Source organism: Colletotrichum navitas (assembly GCF_030913465.1).
Source record: "Colletotrichum navitas strain CBS 125086 chromosome Unknown LY79scaffold_109, whole genome shotgun sequence".
NCBI lineage: Eukaryota > Fungi > Ascomycota > Sordariomycetes > Glomerellales > Glomerellaceae > Colletotrichum > Colletotrichum navitas.
In genome coordinates, this window is record NW_026850655.1 from 1 (window position 1) to 22,188 (window position 22,188).

Here is a 22,188-nt window from a genome sequence, read left to right on the forward strand (position 1 = left end):
TAATATATCTTATAGCTTAGTTATTTAAGTATATCTTTATAAGGTTACTTATTTACTTTAGTATTAGCTTTAATATTATTATTAATATTATTATTATTAATAGAAGCTTTTATAGTAGCTTAGTAGTTATTATATATAGGCTATAGATTTTAGCTGTTATAGAAGGTTTTAGTGTTAATAAAGGTAGTAGTAAAATAAAGTTTAAGTTATTATAAAAGGTCTAATAAGTAGTTACTAGTAGTAAGTATACTTTTACTAGCTTTTCTTTATATAAGATTATATTATAGTTCTTTATATTCTTAATAAAGTTTAAGCTTTTAAGATATAGTCTAAAGTTATATAATAATCTTTTAATAATTATAATTATTTTATTAGTCTAGTAAGCACTTTCTTTAATTAAAAGATATTAAATATATAGTAAATAATTAATTAGTATTTACTATAGTTAACTTATATACTATAATTAATAAAGAAGTTATATAGACTTATTAGGACTTTTTAGTTAATTACTCTAAAATTATTAATAGACTACTTCTTAAAATCTTTATAAGTATAGTAAAGTAATTTACTACTAAAGTAGTTATAATACTTATAATTACTAATATAAAATATAGTAATAGTATTAAGTATAAAAGCTTATTACTTCTTTATAAGGTTAATTAATAACCTCTTAAAGTAATATTTTCTTTATTACTATAAAAGAATATATTATATAAGGTTAATAAGTATAATAATAATACCTTTATTATTACTACTTATTAATTTATATAAAGTAGTATATTATACTTATTATAGATTCTTTTATTACCTTATAAGTAAAATACTTATAACTTATAAGCCTTATTTACTTAGAAGCTTATTATATTTAGTTATCTTAGCTTAAGCCTTTTCTTATAGATATAGTAGTTTTTACTATTATCCTCTATTAGCTTAATAACCTCTTAAATATAGATGTTTCTTTTAGTAAGTAAAAAGATATATATATTTATTAAAGAAATTACTACTAGTAGTATAAATAGTTAGAAAAATATACTTATATAGATAAGTAACTTAAAAAAATAATAGTCTATTATATTAGTAACTTATTTATAGTTTTAGTTAGTAAAAAAAGTATATATATAAAAAAACAAGTTACTAAGCTAAAAAGCCTATAATAAATAAAATTTAGTAGATAACTACTAGTTAGCTATAGGTATATAATGTAAAGTATTTTAAATAGTTAAAAGTACTTTTCTAAATATTATAAAGCTTATATAATAAATATAAATTCATAAGGGTTTTACTAGTTAAGAGGACTAGTTATAGATATATTAATTAACTTATTATAATAGGCAATTAGTATAATATTATAGTCAAAGTATTTATAAAGGCGTTTTTTAGTCCTTGCCTACTCTAGGTATATAAATAATTAACTAGTAATAATTACCTCTTCTTATAAGCCTTACTAATCTATAGTTTTAATAGTAAAGTTAACTTACTTATAGTTAATAGTAAAGTTAAGTATAAAGTAGTATTAGTTATACTAAAGAATAAGTTAATATAGTTAACTATATATATTAGTAGTAATTAATAAATAATTAAGATAACTATAGTCTTTATTATATATAAAGAAAAGAAGGATAATTATTATAGGTTAGTTAGTTAAATAACTAACTTATTACCTATAAATTCTTAGTAGATCTATAGCTAATTATCTAAGAATTTACTAGTAATAAGTTATTAGGGTTAATCTAATAACTCTAGTATTTATCTATAATAGTTAATATTATAATACTTTTATTTAAATACTATACTATAGTTATTATTAAAGAAAAAGGGTTAGAAGGGTAGTATATATATTAGTGTTAAAAAGTAAGCTAGTTACCTATATAACCTAGTAACTTGTAAACTCCGTTAACGTTAGGGGTAATAATAATAATATAAGGTAAGTAGTAGTACTAGTTACTGGAGGTTTAAAAATATAATAGGAGTATAATAGCTATAAAATAAAATAATATATTCTAGAAGATAATAACAATTAGAAATAATATTAAAAATACTTATACTATTATCTTATATACTATTTCTAAGTGTACTTAGCTTAGTAAGCTATCTACTATTAGTATAAACCTTATAAGGAACCTCCTATAAGAACTAAGGAAACACTTATAGTTAATAAGTATTATAATTATAGATATAGAAACAGAAAAAAAAGAGGTAGTATATTACATTATATCTTCCCTATAGATAATAGTAGCTATAGATAGATAGGAGTATATAGTAGGTTATAGCTAAATTAGGATAGCTAAAGATAAAGCTTATATAATAATCTTAATTAGGGTTAGTAGTATTACTAGCTCTATACCTTGTATAAAATTAGTTCTAGGGGTAGTAGAATAACAAAAGTATCTTCTAATAGCCTAAAGAACAAAGTTATGACTTAAATTATCTAGAGAGCTTGTATAAAAATTCCTATGACTATTAGATAGAAGGCTTACATCTCTAATGTTTTATTATAGCAGCAGATGTAAAGAATAGTATGACGCTTTATCTAAGTTATAAGCATAATAATGTGTTTGCTCTAATAGATAGATACAAGGTATACTAAAGTATAATATTTATAGAAACATATGTATAGAGGCAGCAAAAGAAGGGGTTTAGCATCTATTACTTAGTAGAGGGTGCCTAAGTCCTAGGAAGCCCAGGGAAATAGACGTTGTTATAGGTAGTGCACTGCACATTATAGAAAAAAAACTTCTAACTCTAGGAGAGGAGAAGGACCTCTAATTTGCTAATATAATATATAGGAGTATATATCTCTATTAGGACTTAAGTAAGACCTACTAAATTATACTTATATATATACTATTATTGATAAAAGACTTAAAATAGATTCTTCTTTATTATTTTTAAAACAGCTAGTCACTAAGCCTTTTAGTAGTAGCTTCTAAATACATAGACACTTAACTAGGGTTAAGAACTTTGACCTTTAACGCAATGCACAGTGCCTTCTAGGCCTTGAGATGGTCTATGCGTCTATGATGGAATCTTTAAACAAAAGTCCTTTGACAACCTTTGCTGCCCCTTTCATCATTTAGGCATCGGATCTCTAGGCAAAACTGCGGCCAACCTCAAGTAGACCTGATAAGACCTGAGCCAAAGTGGGCCTGGGGATTGAGGAGGCCAAGATGGTCGTCTGCCTTCACAACCAATGTTGCCTCCTTCTCCCCTAAATATTATTATGTATTTCTGCCTTAATCCCGCAAGACAGAAAAGATGCTGACTTTTTCTACTCCCGTTCCCACCGCAATTCCCATGACACACATCCTGAACGGCGAGCCTAGCGCCCCTGAGGCTCTCTCTTTATAGAGATAGACCACTCTTGTAAGCATTGCCTTTATCCCTTGACAACGAATCAAATCCTTATTGAGACAGCTACATCTGGAAGATCTAATTGGGTCTGTTTCCTCCATCACCGTCAATGCCAGTCATGAGAGTCTTGGTGTTAGTACGCCTAACTCAGCTGTAGACCCCATTGACTATCTCTGTCGTTAAGGACTACGGCTCCCTATTCAAGATTAAGGCAATTTATAAAGTGATGAGTGTTTTGAAAGGCTGAAAATGGACAAGACGAAGTTGGACGAAAATGTTGGTCTAGGGGCTTAACATGACTTATGCTTCTGTATTCTAGCTTTTCTGGTTGGAGTTACTAGCAGCGCCTACTTTGACGCCATCCGTCTTTAGGTTTTAGTGAAGCTTATGGGTGTCACTAAACAATAGCCTACTATAGTCCTAATGGAATCCCTCTTGAATCTCTATAGGCTAATGGCGGCTTACTTACTTACTTGCTTACTAAATCATAGACATAGCAGGCAAAAGAGACCTACCTAACCTCACGCCGTTAGGGAATAGGCGACAACCGCTATACAGGCTTTCGTTGTACGAACGCCATACCCAAGACCAGAGTGGTAAAGCCTGCTATTACCTTCTTTAAAAGGGGATAGTCCTCCTGCTTTAGCACTAGCACTACCCTACCTTGCTCATAGTGACTATCTACCTAAAGACGCTCTACACCTTTTCTTAGTTACTAATGTCAACAACTCTGTAGAAATGGCAGAGGGCTCTACTTCCTTGCCGGTGGCAAGCCCTACTTCGAAACTATTGCTATTATTATTAGATTATCTAGTGGGTTATGATGATGAGGATGATAGTTGTAACGATGGTGCTGAGTTTGACTAGCTGCTGCATCTAAGCAAACCCCTGAACGCTGCTTTCCGCGTGGCATTTCGGAAGCTTTAGGGCACCTACGGGGATACCTCCTTGCATGGCGAAACCACATCCGAAGCTCATAAACTCGAGTTCTCACAGTAATTCGGCCAACTACAACACCGATGATAACAATGGTCAGACTTTAAATACCCAGCATTGAGCATTCAAGACAGTATAGAAAACGCTTAACTTCAGCTAGCGTCTCCTGGAACTATACATACTACAAGGCGACACCCTCTATGTGATTGCTACAATCTTCCCACCTGGCCCACAGAGTCTTTCCCGTCGAACCATTAGAATCCTTGACCAAAGTGGACTCCAGAACTTGGGAGATACCTTTGCGTATGTTGCATCACCAGAAAAGCCATTGGTCCTTGTTTCAGCCACAGACCATGACCGGGAAGTAAATCATCAAGGTGTAGTACTATGGCTCTGCCCTGCAAGTGGACATAGTAAGTTAGGTAACAAAGGCGTCTAAGACGATAAAATCTAAGGAAATACCTGGATCAAGCTTTGGATTTGAAGAGCCAGTATATCAGTCATGGCCCCCTCATCCTGTCCCATGTGATGCAACTAATGAACCTTCCAATAATGATGTAATATCATCTAGGACTACTCCTAGCAGAAGTATAGACATAGCTGCAAGAATTTTGCCACAGTCCACCTAAACCATCTCGTCCACATGTTAGACATATCTCTTTCCATTCAACCAAAAGAAGAAGTAATCCGGTTACAGAACGTCCTAGCGGATACTAATACATACAAGATGTACGCAGACTACAAGAAGACCACCTCCCTACAGCCAACAAACAGCTTACAGGAGAACACCAAGGGTGGTTTATAGTTGCCGCCGTTGGCACCACAAGGGTCAACTTCAAGCACTAGCCACAGACGTGGTTACTCTAAGACGTCGCGCCAAGTGGTGGTGAAACGAAGAGAGTGCAAGCTTAATTCATTGAGGACCCGGATGGACTAATCTTAGGAGCGTCTACATCAAGCGGCAGCTAGGCTTAAGGAGGCACAAGCTGCAAGACAATTACACCGTCATCCTCAAAATAATCAGTGACATAACTGGTAGCACAGGTTCCCAGCTCCTTCGCCGGGGCTGGGTGGAAATAGAATCAACGGTAGAGACCGCTGTCACTGAGGAGGCTAACAGTAGTCATAGTAAGCTTTAAGCAGCCTTCTAGAACCTTAAGAACATAATTCAACGGTCACGATATTGGAGCCTGTACATCTTTTACTCGCTTAATAAGAAACGCTTCGTTTCAGTCTACAGCTACCAATTAGAAAAAGCTTTCTAGCCTTTAAAACTAAACCCGGGGGGTAGAAGATATACTTACTAGTCACATCGAATTCGCCGCTTTATCACCTCTCATCGTTGCACTGAGTTCTCCAAGTCTGTAGAAATTCACTTTTCCTGCTTGGTCTGTGACGGGAATAGAATGTCCGGTACTTGCTGCTACTCCTCCGACATGCATCTCGCTTAGCCCTGATGACAATTTACATACTAAAGCTAGAAATTTATACACCTTAGAGGTCAAGAGGTCTCTTTTACTTACAAGCGCTCTAAGCTCGGGGCTACTCCATCAACCTATGCTGTTGATTGTGACAGGGTAACCCCAAGAGAATCAGCTAGCATTCCTTCAATATAACCCTGTTACTGCTATCTGGGTAAACTCATGTGCTATTCCATATAAGACAGAGTGGATAGCATCCGTACCTTGGTGATCGCTTTTTTATAGGTGTAACAATCTACCTTGGAACAGATCATAGCGCCGGGTTCAGATGATAGCGATACTCCTCTAACCCAGTATGAGTAGTCCAAATTGTCTAGTATTGTCAGCCAGAACTTACGGTGACGCTAAAGAAGAAGCAGGCGGCTTGATTTGATCCTCTCCTTTCTCATGAAGCTCCTGCTGACTGTTTCGTTGGCGTCAGCTTCATCGCCTCTCCACACGGTTCGAGCACTTGTATTATTTTTGCAGAGGAGTGATTAGGCCTTACATGTCGTTGTGCGGCTGTGCCTCTCTCCATAGCCTCTTGTTCCTTGGCCAGGGCATCCCAACAGTGCTGCATCTCGGGCATGACCTCGTGTAGCTTGGCAAGGTACGCGATGCTGATGGCATCCTGGGACGTATCGATCGGGACACCGAAAAGGTCGTAGAGTGTGCGGAATTGTTGCTCGACCTGGTAAAGATCGTACTGGAGCTGGCAGACGGTTGCGGTTTTGGTTACGCGTCAGCAACCGGCACAGACGTCCAAACGGCAAACGGAGATGTTACACAAGAAGGGATCAACTGCCGGTTGCCAGGCTGAAGGTCTGTCATTTTTCTGTCGTCCAATAACTCTCGACCCAGGGCCACGCAAGCCATAAAAGAAAGGCGCCTAAAGATAAGAAGACATGCATAGCCATTACTCTTTCTTCTTCACAGCGTTGAAGGTGGGCGAGAAGTATGAAAGCCAGGAAGATGGGAAGGGAGAGAGGGAATATGGGTTGGTATGGTTTGGCATCGTTGGCCGAATCATGGCCATGGCCAACAAGTTCAACGCCAGGCACAGATATCAAGAGTGAGTGACGCGTCTAGCCACATGACACAAGAGAGTCAGACGGAATCAGCATAACATGCGAGATGAATGGCGGCAAGGTATCCCTAGCAACCTAATCTTATGTTCCCGATCCCGTCAGCTATCGCCATGCCAGCGTGACAAACTAGGATAAGATGTTCCCGAAAATCCCCCATCCAGACAGACAGAAACGCATGAATCCAGTCATTTCTGCTATGTTAAAGAGCTTATATCTCTCTCGCTCTTATCCGGTAGTACGAGATAGCTCCGTTTGAGCAGCCTTCACGCGGCCCCGTAGCGTCATGACGCGTTCCGTAGCAACCGCTCGGTTGGTACGAGCATCCGCCGCCGCAGCCTCCCACTTGCTGATGGCGTCGTCGACCGCCTGCCCTTGCTTGGCTCCGTCGTTGACTTTGCCGCCCAGGCTCAGCTAAAAGGCCTCCATGTATTCGAAGTGGGCAATCTGTACCTGTTTGTCGTGCTCAATCTCGGCCAGGACGGCTTCGTGTAGGTCTCTCTCCAGACCGATGAGCTCGTCCAAGAGTTCCAGCACCCGCGCGGTCTTCCTGGTCTCTGCATCATCATACAGAACGCGATCGGGCCTTGTCGCCGCCGTCGCCTGCTTCGCCTGCTCTGCCCGCTTCGACAGGGCTCTCGCTTCGTTACCCGTCTTCCACTATTGGTACGCCTTCAGGGGTTTGACATGCCACATTCCCGCGATCGCCTCCCTCTTGGCGCTCTGGAAAGCCGTATCGGATTGTCCCCCTCCGCTAGCGCCGAGGTTCAGCCCTATTCCCTTGGCTATGTGCCGCGCAAGCTCAGCCCATGTCTTCTTGTACCGCCGTAGTGCTGGGAACTTGGCGACCCCGCGCGCCTTCCATGAGTCTTCGCTCTTGTTGTTGTTGTCCCCGTTAGTGATGCTCGTAGTGCTGGAGGTGACGGGGCGATTGAAAAACGCGCCCGTTACCAGACTTGCTATAGCCCGGACTGCTGCGTCGGGTGGTGTGTCGGGGAGCATTGCGACCAGGCTGCGGATCACGGTGCCCTTGCACTTAGGGCAGACGTAGAGGCTTCGTTTGGCGTCTTTGCCGCGATAGATGGCGACGGCGATACCAAACATGTGCTGGAGTGTAGGTATGTATATATTAGAACTGTTCTTCTCTAGGTGGAATTATAAACCTATGTATATAGTATAAGAGTGCCTTGCCGTGTTAGGCGTATGTTGTATAATACTGTCGTCCATCGTGCTAGTCTGAATCTAGTTTAGAGTGCGGAAGAAAAGAAAAAGTGAGGGACAGCAGGACAGTAAGAAACCTTAACGACGGCAGCCGTCGCCTGTGCCTTGAACCGGCATGGATGAGAACCAGGCAAGCCGGCTGTTTCCTCAGGCTCTTCTTCTTCTCTTAACCAGGGACTGACTAACTATCTGCAACATATCACATTTTACAGTCACCTCCAAGACCATGTCTTTGAAAGCCTGGACTTGTAAGGCGTATTTCCTAGGGGACATAAATAAGCAACGAATACTGTCCGCACAGTGTCTGTGGTGGAACATTGCCCAAAGAGAGGAGAAGATACAGGTCCTGAGGGAAACCGTAGGAAAAAAGACACGTTCGCGCTCGCAATCCAAACCCTGTACCGATAGTCCTCTGCTAATTGTATATACCTTGCAAACCTCCACAGCATTCTCAAAACCCAAAGCAGGCCCTGTCTGTCTATCGGCCATGTGCGTCACCAACACTAGCTCGGCAAGCCTCCCCCTCTCCACGACAGAAACAACCATGCCGTTTGCTAACCTCCTCTGATAGATGCTCTGTGGCGTTCCCACCGCCTCCTACCAGTTCCCGCTCGAACCAGGGACCAAGCCTCCCAAGATCGTCTTCTGTCGCGCCATCAAGGACTGCATCCTCTAGACCCTTATCGAGACAAAGTGGCATCTATCGTCGTCTCGGGGACGCCATCTGAGGACGACAATCCTGCTACGCTGACTGCCACACTTGACGGCCTCTGGAAGACATGTAACATGGCTGGGTGGGGGCTTGGGGGTTTTTTGCCGACTTGGACCCGCATGGTGATGGACCTGGCCAAGGCTGGCCTCGAGCACGGCATGCCCTCTGTCTTGAGCGAGGCCTGATTGAAGTGGGCTTCCAACCCAGAACTTGCATACTGTGGCTTAAAGCCAAGATGAGGGCGCAAAGGGGCGCCTACGACGTTCGTGGAGTCATGCCGTTGGATGAGGAGAACATGTGTGGGCATAATGGCAGTGAGATTGAGACTGTTGTGGACGAAATGACGTTGGAGAAGCGTGCGTTTGTCTACTGCCAGCTTTGGCTCCTGGAGGGAAAGCAGCCAGTGTATCTCGTCTTTATGCGTTGGATGCATAAGTTGACTGCGCATGAGAAGATCCAGGAGCTTATAGACAAGCAGAAACCATCTTGGACAAAAACGAGGAGAACGCGGGAGGTGGCGAATTGGAACTATTGTACGCTGAGTTTGGACGTCTTGAAGCTGAGGTGAAGCGTTTGATGCAGGTGTACAGAGACAATGGCGGCAGAGATGGTGGAGAGGAAGGTTTTGGTGTTTAACGAGACTGATGGATGAGCATAGTCACTAGTGATGGGGAGACAATTGATAAGGCGAGAGACGGAGTGTCTGGCGCGTCTATTCCCTTTTGAGATGCTTTGTTTCTCTTGTATGTACGTAGCATGCTCTTTGGATCGGGAGTCGAGCAAACAGAACAGAAAGAAGAAACCTAGGTGACGACTGTTTGCAGAACCGCTCGAATGTCTAGTATCTGGCGCGCCATTGCGTCGCGGGCCTGCTGCAGCCGAGCCCGTCGCTCATTGTAGGCATTAACCTGGGCTTGTACACGCCTCTGCGTCCGTTCTTCGATTTGACGGATGAGGTTTGCAGGCACCTCGAGCTCCCGTGTGTTGCTGTCGTGGCTTGCACACCAGAGAGACACTGCTTGTGCGGCAGGGAGAGCAACGTTAACGAGGTCTTGTATTGGCTCTTGCTCGGCCGGCGGGGCTGGGGGCGCCCGTGAATGGCGGCGGGGGCGTCTCGGAGGTCGTACGCGGCTTGCCGAGTCGTCGGGATCGACGGTACTGTCACTGTCGTCGTCGTTTTCGTTGGCTCCAGAGGCCAGAGAGGGAAGGTATGACGCTTCGGAAACCGGACCGACTGTAGTCAGATTAAAGGAAGTCGGTGTATTTGTGTATAGCGCTTCAGAGGTCGGAATGATCATGGTCTGGTTAAATAAAGTAGGCGTGCATGGTCAGCCGGGTGTGTAGACGGTATGCAAGTTGATGGCGCAAGGTATGTTTGGTTGAATAGGGAGGCAAAGGAGGTGCCAGGAACGCTTACGTAGAGGCGGGAGAAAATCAATCGGAGCAAAACGAATGGGACAAAACCCTGTGAAAAACTCGGATAAGTTGTGGTGTGTCTAAGCTAGGTTCTGTGCGAAATGATGGGAGGGGAAATGTCCCTTTGTGGACCGTGGGATCCCTGCCTCAGGCTCAAATTGGCCTCAGGCCCAAACAGCGGGGTGCCGGGCGGCGGTCGACACAGGGCTCGGTGGGTGCGCGTTACTGACTGCGGAGCTATTGATGGAGGGGATGTAGGTAATAGTACAGTAGGACCAACTACGTAAGCCATGCATGTCCTTTAGGTACCTTGAGGGCGGGCTGCCACGTGGATGGATGCAGGGCTGTGAGATCTCGTCAGATGGGTACGTAGCGTGTGGTGGATCAGGTGTGATGGATGTACTGTATGGTACCTGTGCGTTGATGTGGACCTGGACGTACAGGTACCCAAGTACCTACGTACCCGTGTGTGTGTGTGTGCGCACTGACTGAGTTGTCACGTCTCTTTAGTTGAAGTCATCGTCAACACGCCATCAGCGGTCCAGCTCATAAGTTTTGCACTTCTCTTCCTTCTCTCATCGTTCACTTACCAAGAGATGTATGGGTGAATGCTGCGTTTGCTCTTCTGGTCCCCCTGAAGAAACACACGTATATGTTTAGGCTGCATTGGAGAGTCAACGGAAGACGTGTTGTCTGGCTTGTGCACTGATCCTGCACACCGTTCTTTTGGTGTCTTCCGGCTGACAGCAAGTGTCTCTGGGACTGCACGCTACACCTCTGCACCATACATACAGCAGGGTGCCAAAAGCCTCCAGACATTCCCGACGTGACCGGCTACACTGCACGGGGCTGCATGAACCACATCCGGTCCATGCAGTAGCATCAAACCGGTGCAGGAACAGTTTGTCTGAACGAGACCACACGAACCAGACTGACACGACCTGGAACCATGAATTCACCCTCTCTCTCTTTCTCCACCACAGTAGCACCGACCGCTGGCTTGCCATATGCCTTGGATAGGCACGCAGGCTGTGCAACAACAAAAACAACCCCCCCCCCCCCCCCCCCCCCCCCCGAAAAACCACGTGATGATCTGACGTGACGCGACGCATCGCGTTTTTTTTGCACGGGTTATAGACGGGTGAGTGCACCGTCAAAATACCTGCAACCAATTGGGATTGTGGGTGTATTGCAGGCGAAGGGACGGACGAGGAAGGTGCAGACTGTGTGCATGAAAAGGGAACACTGCTGGAACCCACTGGAATTTTGGAACCTAACATCAACATTACTATCAACCACATCAATTAACCCATTCCATCAATTAATCAAGGAAGCCGCCAATTTACTTGCTGCCTACGGTAGGTGTCAGACCATTAGGTTCACAGCGGTTCATGTGACCATTGCAGCCCGACTTAATCTAACGCTGGTCTGTAGTGTATTGATTAAGAGCTGCCAGCACACAAAAGAGCACGAGGAGTGGTTGGTCTAGGATCAGAAGAAGATGCGGCGCTCATCGTGTTTATTAAAGAAGAAGGAAAACAACGAGAACAGCAACACAACAAGCAACAAAGTAACAAAAGCGCTTAGCACCGACGGCCGGTGCCCGACCTCTTCTCTGCATGGCGACGCATGCTGACTGCTGTGGCCGCCCGCTCCCTGGGAGGAAACACATCCGGGCGCTTCTCCATCTCCCTCGATACGAACATCGCGATGTGCTCGACGACATGGCGGCGAACCGCGGCCTCCTCGGCAGCGGTAACACCACTCCGGCCCGTTCTAGCAGGCTTCTCCTTCTCCTTCTTCTTCTTCTTGTCGTCCTTCTCGTTCTCGTCGTCATAATCCTCGTAGTCCTCCTCTTTCTCCTTGCGGGCCAGGGAGCGCAGACGCTCGGAGCGCCTCGGCGGGGAGAGAGAGCTGGGCCCGAAGGCGTCGCCGTCGCCGTCTGACGGCGGCAGCGGCAGCGGCAGCGGCTCCACGGCGGTGTCGTGGTCGCTGTTCTCATCCTCGTCCCCGTCCCCGTCTATATGTAGCTCCCCAGGTCCAGGGCCAAGGGGGTGCGGGCGAGCTCGGTGTCCTCTTCCTCTTCCTCTTCCTCTTCCTCTTCCTCTTCCTGAGCCACGGCAGCAGCCTCGGGCTGCTGCCTCCGCTTCTGCTTCTGCTGCTGCTGCTGCTGAGGCTGCGGCTGCGGCTGTTGTTGTTGTTGTTGTTGCTGCTGCTGCAGCTTCTGGGGCGGTGGCGGAGGCGGAGGTGGCAACAGTCCCTTGACGGCCTTGAGGGCGGCAGCGGCGACGGCGTCGGTCAGGTTGACGGCGCCAGACCTCCGAATCTTTAGGGCAATGGGGCCGCGGGCGTCATCGTCGTCGTTGTCGTCGGCCCAGAGGTCGGCCAGGGGGCGGCCGCCGGCACGCGCAAGCCAAATCTTGGTGATGATCTTCATGGCAGTGACGACGCGCTCGGAGAGGGGGAACCTGGGACGCCATCGGTCAGGGTACCAGGCGGCCTCGGGCCAGGTCTCGCGCAGGTAGGCGACGTTGTTGTTCAGGAGGCGGTGGCGGGCGGGCGGGGCGCTTTCTTGGGACCTGAGGGCGGTGTTGATGAGGCGGGTGTGGGCGTCGGCGTGGAAGAGGAGGGCGGAGCCGGGCATGCTGGGGCCGGAGGGGACGTTCTCGCTGACCCAGGGGGCCACATTGGCCGTGGTCGCGAAGACGCGGAACGGATACTGGTTGATGAGGTCCTGGGCGTCGTCATGGGTCAGTCTGTTGTTGTCCACGTCCGGATAAAATTCATGGAGTCCGACAGGCCGGCGTGTGGGGACTCACGTTGACGCCACCCTCAGAGGGCAGGCCACTGGCGGGGCCAAAGGCGGCATTGCTGCTGCTGCTGCTGGAAGACATGGCGGCGGCGACAGGGGAGAGACTGACACAAAAAGACAGAACGGGATGCGGTGCGGTGCGGTTCGATGCGATGCGATGCGATGCGATGCGATGCAACAAGTGTGCAGGCTTGGAAGAGAACGTACACGACGAGGACAACACGACAACAAGAAGCAGACAGGCACAGATTGGCAAGATGGCAAGAACAGACCAGACGGAGAGGGGCCATATAGACAGACAGACACCTTCTTGGAGGAAAGAAATACACTCCAGCAAGGGCAGTGCGGTGGACCAAAACGCACCGGGCGGAAGGAGATAGACGGCAGGCGCAGGCATGTCTGCAGTCGCAGTCGCAGTCAAGGTCGCGGTCGCTCTTGAACCGGTGCTAGACGTATAGCGTGCGTGCGAGCTATGTTTCAACTTCGTTTGCCCAGACTGCGTAGAAATCACCTGCGTGACCAGACGTTCTCAGCCGGGGCATGTCCCGTAATAACCAACTGTGAAATCCGGCATCCAGCATCCGGCATCTGCCCCGGAGGACGGACCCATAGAAACGGGGCACGGGGCCGGAACATGTTCACACGCCATCTTGGTGTGTGTACGGAGTACTCCGTAACAGCGGATTCATCCCTGGCAGTAGCGCCTCGCTTAGCAGGCCGCCCCACTAAGCCGCCCGGAGCACTGGGGCAGATCCCAGCGCCACGGGTACCTGGTCCACCAAAGCCCACCAAGGAACCGCTGGCATGCTCCACCTACGAAGCGAAGCGACATGACACATCACTTACGGACCACAAAACCACCTATTGTCGTCATCATCATCTGTTTTTGCATCCTCCATCTTAAGCTAAGCTGATTGTTTGGACCGCGTGGTTATTGATGCATTCGCGGTTCTACGCCTCAACACCCACCCTACGTAGGTAGGAAGGAGGTCTTGGTCTATACCTGTGATGCATTCCTCTAATTCCATCCACCCATAAAAATCAGTGTGTTGTATCGATACCCGTGCGTCAATCAAGTTCAACATATGTAGTCATGGCCCGCGGTCGGCAAGCCCAGTCCTCCGTACGATGGATGCGTTCAGCTCAATCGTGTAAACCCCATGCTTGGCTGTCCCTCTAGGGTCTCTCGCAGTGCTCCAGTCTATCGCATGTGACAGCTCGGGCTAGGAAAGCTCCTGTAGCAGTGCCTCTCGAAGGTCGCGCGCCGCGGCTTGAATCTCGTCCGAGGTCATGCACATTGGGCGATTGGCCGAATCGCGCAGAATGGCCGACATCAGCTTGTCGGCTATCTCGGCTGCCGCCTCCTGGCGGCGGCTTGGGGCTGGAACTGTTGCTTGCGTCGAGCTTTGGTGGGGCGCATGGTTGAATGCGGGCCGGGCCGAGCCGAGTGTATGGTGGGAAGGCTGCCGGTGTTGGGCAGGGTGGTTGGGGTAGACTCTTCAGCGACGTCGGCCACGTCTGCCCGCTTCGAGGTGCCCGAGGGAAGAGTCAGCATTGTGTCTTTCTGTCTGTCCGCCTGTATCGCCGGCGCTGGTCACGCAAGCAGGGTTTGCGCAGGCCTTGGAAGGTTGGTGGCTGCTCCTGGCGCAACAGTCTTCGCCTCGGCTGACTGACTGTTCGGTCTTCTGGTGTTGCGATGGCTTCTTGTAGTTTTCAGTCTCGTAGGTCACAGCGCGCTCCGTTATGCGCACGTTGCCGGGACAAAACCAGGTCGTTATTGTTTTCTTTTGTGTGTGTGTGTGTGTGTGTGTGGCAAAGCGTGTGACGTTTGACAGAAAGGTGGAGAGAAAGCGTCGATGGGAGGTCAAGGAAAGGAGGAAGGGCCACCAAGGCCACCGCCGCCCGGGTCGACCTGTCAGACGAGAGGTGTGCTGTGGCTGGTGCACTGGCCACTGTGGCGCTATGGCACTGCGGCGCTGGGATTATTCCCAGCGCGGCGGGGGACCGATGCGACAGCTGCCACCCAGGCAGGCGTGTGTGGGCTTACGAGTAGGTATCAAGGTTCAAGGTCGGGGCACATGGAACCAATTGAATCTACCAACAAAATCATGTTGGTGTTTTTTTTTAGGTTCAAGCAACCCTTTCAGCCCCCATGCGACTCTTTCCCTAGCTTCAGACGCCATGTGGAGTGTGCTGGTTGGTGATCATGCTGCGTCAACGTGCACCAGACCGGCGTGGATCTCAAGCAGCTGACAAGTAGACACTGCCTCAACGACGGTGATGTTTACAGCTTGTTGTAAATTGCGGATGCCCTTTACCTCGGATGCCCTTTACCTGCTTTCAGTTTATGTTCCGGATCTACGCTTGACGGACGGGGTGTATGTCGTATGTCGGATTATGAGTACGAGTCAAATTACGTTCTACCCAAGTTAAGCGAAAGCATTGATTGTCCTTGTGCTGCTACACCTAAAGAGGGCGCACCTAATCACCTAATTACCTCCTGTTAACGTCATGTCATTTATAACAGTTGTCCATGTCTGTTGCCAACCAAGATTCTTGTCAAGTAAAAATACTAACCAACCTTAATATTCCTTTCTTGTCTTGCCGACGTGGCTGTAAATGCGGTCGGATGTAACGTGGAGCATAAATCGGCAAGCTGACGCACCCTGCCTAGCACTGGAGCTGGAGAAGGGTGAAATCGAACCATTGTCTTGCATAATGTGTTGGGACCAAGGTCCTGTACTGTTTCATCACCCTTGCGCGTGGATGCTACAAAGAACTAGCCAGTTATTGCCCTGAAGGATGAGTCCCAGCAAGAGCTCAAGGCCGTCAATTGATAGTATAACATACGGAAGAGATGGGCTGGTTCCCCTACGCGATCTTGGTAAGAAATCATCCTTTAGTCGGGGCAAAGGCGCTAAGTCGAATGTAAACTTGGTGTGAGGCCAGGTGGTCCGTCGTCCGCTGACGTTTCCTCCAAGACAAATGGCAAGACGAGGGAAGATGCATGTTACTCCAAAGGTCCGGCGGTATTAGGAAGACTGGCAGCTGGCAAGCGGGAAACAAGGACGTCTGCTTTCACAAGCATGTTAATAGAAAGATGGGGACGGATGCGTGACGGGGGGTTAGAAACAACCATGGGAGAAGAAGCGGGAACCGCCTGCCTATGTCGCGATGGCATGTGACATTTGGCTGGTGCTGGCGGGGAATACGTAATTCAGGTAGATTACCGTATACACTGGTTAAATCTGCCCACCTCCACTTTAAAAGCGAACGGTAAGGGGTATTGTGGCCTCTATAAGTTAGTTGGTTACTTAGTTAATAGGTCAACAAAGTTAATTTAATAGTAGGTAGGCAGGCTGGCTAGCAGGTTGGCAGTGTAGCAGTGTGGCAGCTAGCAGGGTGGCAAGGTGGTAATAATAGTATATAGATAGCTAGGCAAGCTGACTGTTAGTGAAAGAGATAGAGGGACCAAGTTCCAAGGTTGGACTGACTAACGGTAGGCCACACGTCTCCCTTTGGCCCTCTCCTTCTCTAAAGTAGGCGCTAAATGACAGATCCGGGTGTACCTACTCATGGCCAGCGCCGGGGTGCACACGAAGGTGCAGCCGCATCTTCGTGTTGGTAATAGTGTATATCTAGTATTGACGTGCACTAGCTTCTCTCTCCTCTTCTTCTTCTTCTCCTTAGAGCCTTGATTTGTTGACTGTCGTCGTCTTTCCGTCTTTTGTTGCTTTGCCATTTTCAAGTCCCGTCCGTCCGTCCGTCTGTTTTTTTATTAAGAAAAGTTACTAGTATCAGTATATAAGAGGTATAGGTAGTAGAGGGTAGTTATATAACTACTTACTACCTATAGTTCTTACAGAAATAACAATACAACCTACAAATACTCCCTACCCCAGTGCACTAACTAAACCAATAAGGGATCTCTTCTTTTGCCTCGCCGTGATACGAAACCAACAGTAACAGTAATACCAGCCCATCCAAGCCCATTACAATAGGCAACGGGCATCTTCAGTCAACTAGTCACCGGTCTTCAAAAAGAGTCTCTCGCCACGTTGGTCAAGTACGGCGCCAAGAGGACTCCGAATCGTGCATCCCAGTGATGCCGCTGCGTCATCGTCAGAAAGCTCGGCAAACTCTTTCTTCCCCTCTATTGGAGTATGAACGAGTCGGAGCTGGCTGATCCCCCGGGCCAAAACCAACAAGATCCCGACCCATATCACGATAAGAAAGCCGTTATCGCCACAAACCCCCAGAGTTAACCCGAGGTCGCCAAAACATGACGTCCCAGACAGCTGTAAACGCCACTTTAACCACTACCGCGACTACCACTCCTCGGTCTCAGACACTCACCAGACCGCCGACGCTCAAGACTCTATCAACTCCTGTGGCCGTCTTGCCGCCCTGGTTACCGCCATACCCAGAATCGACGGGTCCACATCCACTTTGTCCTCGAGGCTCTACTGGACCTCTCCTCTAACAGACCGCCATCGCCAGCGTCAAGGCATATCTCGGGAACATCGACAACAAGACCGGCTGAGAAATCAGACGCCCTGCCGCCACCGCCGCCGCGCTATTTATGCTTACTTGACGACGTCGGGATGCTTCGGCCGGGGGAACAAACGCTGAGGAGTGCATGTTGGCGAAGGTCGCTTTGCACAGCAGCATCCGCCTTACTCGGGATGGTGGCTCGAGTGGGTAGACTGATGATAGGCGTTAAGGTCACTAATAATAGCGATATAATTACCCAGATGGTTGGATTCTCACTGAGGCCCCTTGTCCTTGGGGATAGTAGATGATGCGGCGCGGATCTCGAAATGGTCCAATCAGCAGCGGGAAAACGGATATCGGCTTGCAATCTCTCTTGCTGGCGAGAAATCCAGGCGATGGCGTGCGGCTCAGATGACAGTCCTGTTTTGGAGAGGCAAAAGGGAGACGATTGTGGATTCCAAGGCATATAGACCTTGCGCACCTCAGTCGTCAGGTTCGTCTTTTGACATTCCTACAGGCGTCTACGTGGCCCCGAAGCACACACTTCCGATGATGCACTCTGTTTCATTTCAAAATTCTTGGCTAACTCCGGACTGGGCGGCATGGCCGTCGCCCATGGCGGTGAATCTGGCCGGGCCCTGACATCACGGAGGCAGCGTCTAGGTGGGTTATATGTGTAAACACTTGCACTGCGTAATGCATCATCACTGTTGACGTATGACGAGAAGCTAATCTGGACAAGGAAAGCAATTAATGGAACGCCCTGCATATTGTTCCCAGCCCTCAAGGAAGGAAGCTCCCTCGCTCACCTACCTACCTGCATCCTTCTGCCTTTCCCAAGCGGCAAGGTGCGTCCTCGCCCGCTCAACGCAATACTTGTACACAACATAAAGAAACAGAGCCAAGTCAAAGTCAACACGTTAGCGGAGGCGCAGAAGAGACAACCCGTCTCAAATCTCTGGCTTGATGAAGGCCACGGGGCTCCAAAGTGGCTTTCAAAAGCCAAATCCGAACATGCATGATGCTTTGAATCCTTGTTGTTTAAGTATTCCCGATACTGAGTTTGAACCTCCTTATGGATTGGTCGGTAACTCCAGCCACGTCAGTCATATTAGTCCCATTTGTTACCGACATTTCCTTTTGATAACATCAAGAAGTCCCATTACATGCCGCTGATACGAGCCGAGTCGGGCGGGAACCCTCCTCTCTACGTCCTTCTGCTGTTTCGCCCCCTCCTTCTGCTTTTCCTTGTGCTGCCGCTCTGCACAATCGGCGTCGTCGTCATTGGCTTTGGAAACGCCGGCAGCAGGTGGTGTCCCGGACCGGTGCCGGCCCTGCAAGGGAGTCGACGAGGTGGCTTGATGGGTTGACCGGGGTAAATCCCCGAATGACGGACAAGTCGCCGGCACCCCAACACCGGAATCGGGAGCGGGGGCGGCAGAACGCAGACGCTTTTTTGCGCGATGCTGGTATTGACCCTCGGCCGCAGAGGGGCACCCTGTCAGGTCGACTGGATTGCTTGCTGAGGGCCGCGGGGGGGTTGCACAGCCTAGGGCGGTGATGGTTGGCGCGGGCCGAGTAACGTTTCGAGCGGCGGTTTCTCGCTGATGCTGTGGCTGTCTTTGGGCTTCCTGTCTTCTCTCCTTGCGAAACCCTAGGGCGTTGCTTTTGGGCGTCACTAAGCGTATCTGCACTGGATCCGACCATGCGACTTCTTGGTGTGCTCTCTTATGCCCTGACCTTGTTGGCGGTGGATTCTTTGGCGCGCGGATGCTGACGCTTTCATACAGGGGGGTCTCGAGCAGGTTCGCGGTTTCGGGGGCGTGTTCTAAGAGGTTGACGCTGCCGGTCGTGACATCGGCGCACCACGTCGGACCGAATCCAGCGATATGGTCAAGAGGTGTCCAAGTTAGGGTATCGGCGTGTGTGAGGCCTGGTACGTGCTGTGGAAGAAGTGATTGCAGTAGGATGTCGTCGTTTGAGCTCTGCAGAAGGTAGGGTTGCCCTTGGTGGGCGTCCAAGGCCCCGAGGAATAATTGATTAGACTCTGGCCAGAGAAGTTGGTGGTCCAGTACTTGGAGCAGGTGTGGGACGTTCTGATCCATTGTATTTGCTTCTTAGCTATTGAACCGGAGCAAAAAGGCGGGCCTGCCGGCAGGATCAAACTTGAACGCTACGTTGCAGTCGTTGTGGAAAGCAGTATACTTTATAGAACCGAAGACGAAGGGGGGCGACTGACCTTGATTTCTCTGCTTGTCTGCTTACAAGAAGCAGGCCAAACACCTAAAGTGATTTAAGTGACTAGTCCCCGGAGGATATGACAGGTTCCTGATCACAGGTTTCCCGATGTTTGCTCTCACTCGGGGCCACATTGTAGAGTAGACGACGTGCTGCAATGCTACCTCCCCACGTATGCAAGCTCCCATGCAGAAGGCGTTAATTGGGCAGACAGATTCCAAGACCCGACACTATGCAAGTCCTCGTTGTCTCTTTCCTCAAGTATGCTTAGCGCGAGCCAAAGGGGGATTGTGCATGCGAGAGATGGGCCAGGAGTGAGATTCCCAACTGCAAGACAGCTATCTGCAAAGCACCACCGTCGCTGTGTATTGGCTGAACGTGCTTAGCCTGCCCCACAGCCAAACATGATGAGGCATGACTTGTCACAACTCGGTGGGGTACGGCCGTTACGAGACGGTATACCGTCCATCGCCGTCGACAGGAGTGGACGAGCGTTGCTTTGCGGAATGATGGGCCTGGGCGTAACCCTGATTGGAGTGGGGAGGCCAGCCCTAGGAGGTGGGGGTGGCGGAGGAGCAAGAGGAAACAACCAACAGCAATGAACAACAAGACAGACAGGACAAACGGAAGACGGGCAGCCGCCGCCTGGATAAGCGTAACTCGTCGGGCCGCTAACCGGAAAGGCCTCGTGTGGGTCCCCCCTGCGACAACGATCTGGCTGCCTAATCAAGTATCGACCCCGGCGAGCTAACGCCTTTTGATAAAAGGCAGGATGTAATGGTTGTCAGTCCGTGGTGGTGACACAGGCGCTTACGGATACAGAGCGAGCGAGGAGGTGACGCTGGCCTGCGAGGACCGGGGCGGTGTGCGTGTTATCGGTTTGTTTGCATTGATTGCCATCGGGACGAAGCCGTAATTGTCTGCGGTCGACACTACCAGGCAAGATCTGTCTGGATTATCAGCCCCGGGCCCGAGTGCAGGAATTCGCCATCGGGTAATACCGACGCATTCCCGCCAGCCGCCGACCAAATCGCACTGGTATTCTACCTGTACCCGGGTGGCTGGGCGGCATTTTTGGGTGGGCGAAATGCAGGGGTGGGCGAAAAGTGGGTGCTTTGACTTATTGTTAGGGGTGTAAGTAAGGCTTCCTGGCTGAGAGAAGCAGCAAGCATTAGCTCAATTGTCAGTATCTACTGCTGCCTTAAGAACGGAAAAGACGAATTATTCAGCAACCTGCTCAGTGAAGACTCTGTAAGATGGCAAGCAAAGACGCGGACACAAATCCTGCTCGGGCTGTTCTAAAGACAAAAAAGATCTCCGGGAAGGATGGTAAGGATACGTCTTTGGCCTGAGTAGCTTGCTTGTTGCTATTATCTCACTGTCTCTTACTTGGGCCTGCTTGTCTTACTATCCCTTCAACCCAATTTCCTAATGTTAATTAACGTGCTGCGTGTTGTTGGGAGATATCTATACTGACAAGAAGAGTTGTTTCTTAAGAGCCTTCTCATCCAGTGGGATTCTGCGGCGGGCGAACTTGACAAGAGATAGGTGGCTATTAGGCTTGTCGCAAAGCTAGTTGATGAGGGTCTGCAGCTAGGCGCTGCCGTCTTTGCTGCTCTTGATGCAGCGGGGTCTAGGGCTTGCAACTTGGCTGATAGACCTCGAGTTACAGCTATTTGCTTTCCTAGATACGTTTTCTTTTTATAGTTGTCGGGCTTGCGGTTCTGCTGGGCTTGAGTCGACAGGCTATTTGGCGATGTTGTCCTGTTGCTGGCAACATCGGTCACGGTCGTGGGTGAATATATGCCTGTGCCCACAAACGCATGCGGAAATGGCACCACCATTATTAGCTATGGGTGACACGCATATTGCAATAACCCAAGCGAGCCGGGATTATCTGGTGCTTCTGATACCTACACCAAATACTGAAAGTGTATGACGCACGTCTTAGAACACGGCGGGCTGCCAACCAAACTAAACAAGCTACTGCGCAGGAATACTTTCAGGCTACGGCATCTAGTGCTTGAGATACCTACCTGGATTTAGGGAGACCATGTTGCTATGGGACTAACGGCAGCTCACGATGAAGAAGCGTCTTGAATGGAGATAGTTGTTGGCACATTGTTGCGTGCGAAATGTGATAAATAAAAGCTGGTGAGGAGAATGTATATACATCCTAGCTAGGTCCACACTGACTACTTTGCTTCGTTCTATTACACAAGCCCTACTTCTTTGTGAGCCGACCGTCCTATGACCTTTCCTACCCGTAAAGGCCCTTGCGTGACAGTATTATATAGTGGTGTTGGGTCTGTAGAAGGAGAGGATGAGAAGGACAGTGGCGCGGCCGGCGGAGAAGGCTGGTGGACGTGAAAAGACTGTTACTTAGCTTTTCACCGGCGAGCAAAAGGCGATTCGAAAGAATTAAACGGACCTGCGGCTGTTGTGTGCGGACGAAGTGAGGGT

At 48.5% G+C, this 22,188-nt stretch overlaps 4 protein-coding genes across 4 annotated transcripts; all 4 read right to left on the bottom strand.

The window, feature by feature from the left end:
* Positions 1–6,153: 6,153 nt before the first annotated feature.
* On the bottom strand, positions 6,154–6,578 carry LY79DRAFT_674147 (uncharacterized protein; the record flags this gene model as incomplete). The annotated part of the gene is made up of 3 exons (XM_060564261.1): positions 6,154–6,171; positions 6,256–6,459; positions 6,534–6,578. 3 exons carry the CDS (start codon positions 6,576–6,578, stop codon positions 6,154–6,156), a joined length of 267 nt encoding a protein of 88 aa, XP_060408344.1.
* A 482-nt stretch (positions 6,579–7,060) lies between these two features.
* On the bottom strand, positions 7,061–7,936 carry LY79DRAFT_674148 (uncharacterized protein; the record flags this gene model as incomplete). The annotated part of the gene is made up of 3 exons (XM_060564262.1): positions 7,061–7,246; positions 7,286–7,469; positions 7,527–7,936. 3 exons carry the CDS (start codon positions 7,934–7,936, stop codon positions 7,061–7,063), a joined length of 780 nt encoding a protein of 259 aa, XP_060408345.1.
* Positions 7,937–8,648: 712 nt separating this feature from the next.
* LY79DRAFT_46954 (uncharacterized protein) lies at positions 8,649–9,391 on the bottom strand. Its single transcript, XM_060553202.1, has one exon. The coding sequence runs from the start codon at positions 9,211–9,213 to the stop codon at positions 8,734–8,736; it is 480 nt and encodes a 159-aa protein (XP_060408346.1). The 5' UTR covers positions 9,214–9,391; the 3' UTR covers positions 8,649–8,733.
* On the bottom strand, positions 9,391–10,255 carry LY79DRAFT_46957 (uncharacterized protein). The gene has a single exon (XM_060553203.1). The coding sequence runs from the start codon at positions 10,061–10,063 to the stop codon at positions 9,569–9,571; it is 495 nt and encodes a 164-aa protein (XP_060408347.1). The 5' UTR covers positions 10,064–10,255; the 3' UTR covers positions 9,391–9,568.
* Positions 10,256–22,188: the final 11,933 nt, after the last annotated feature.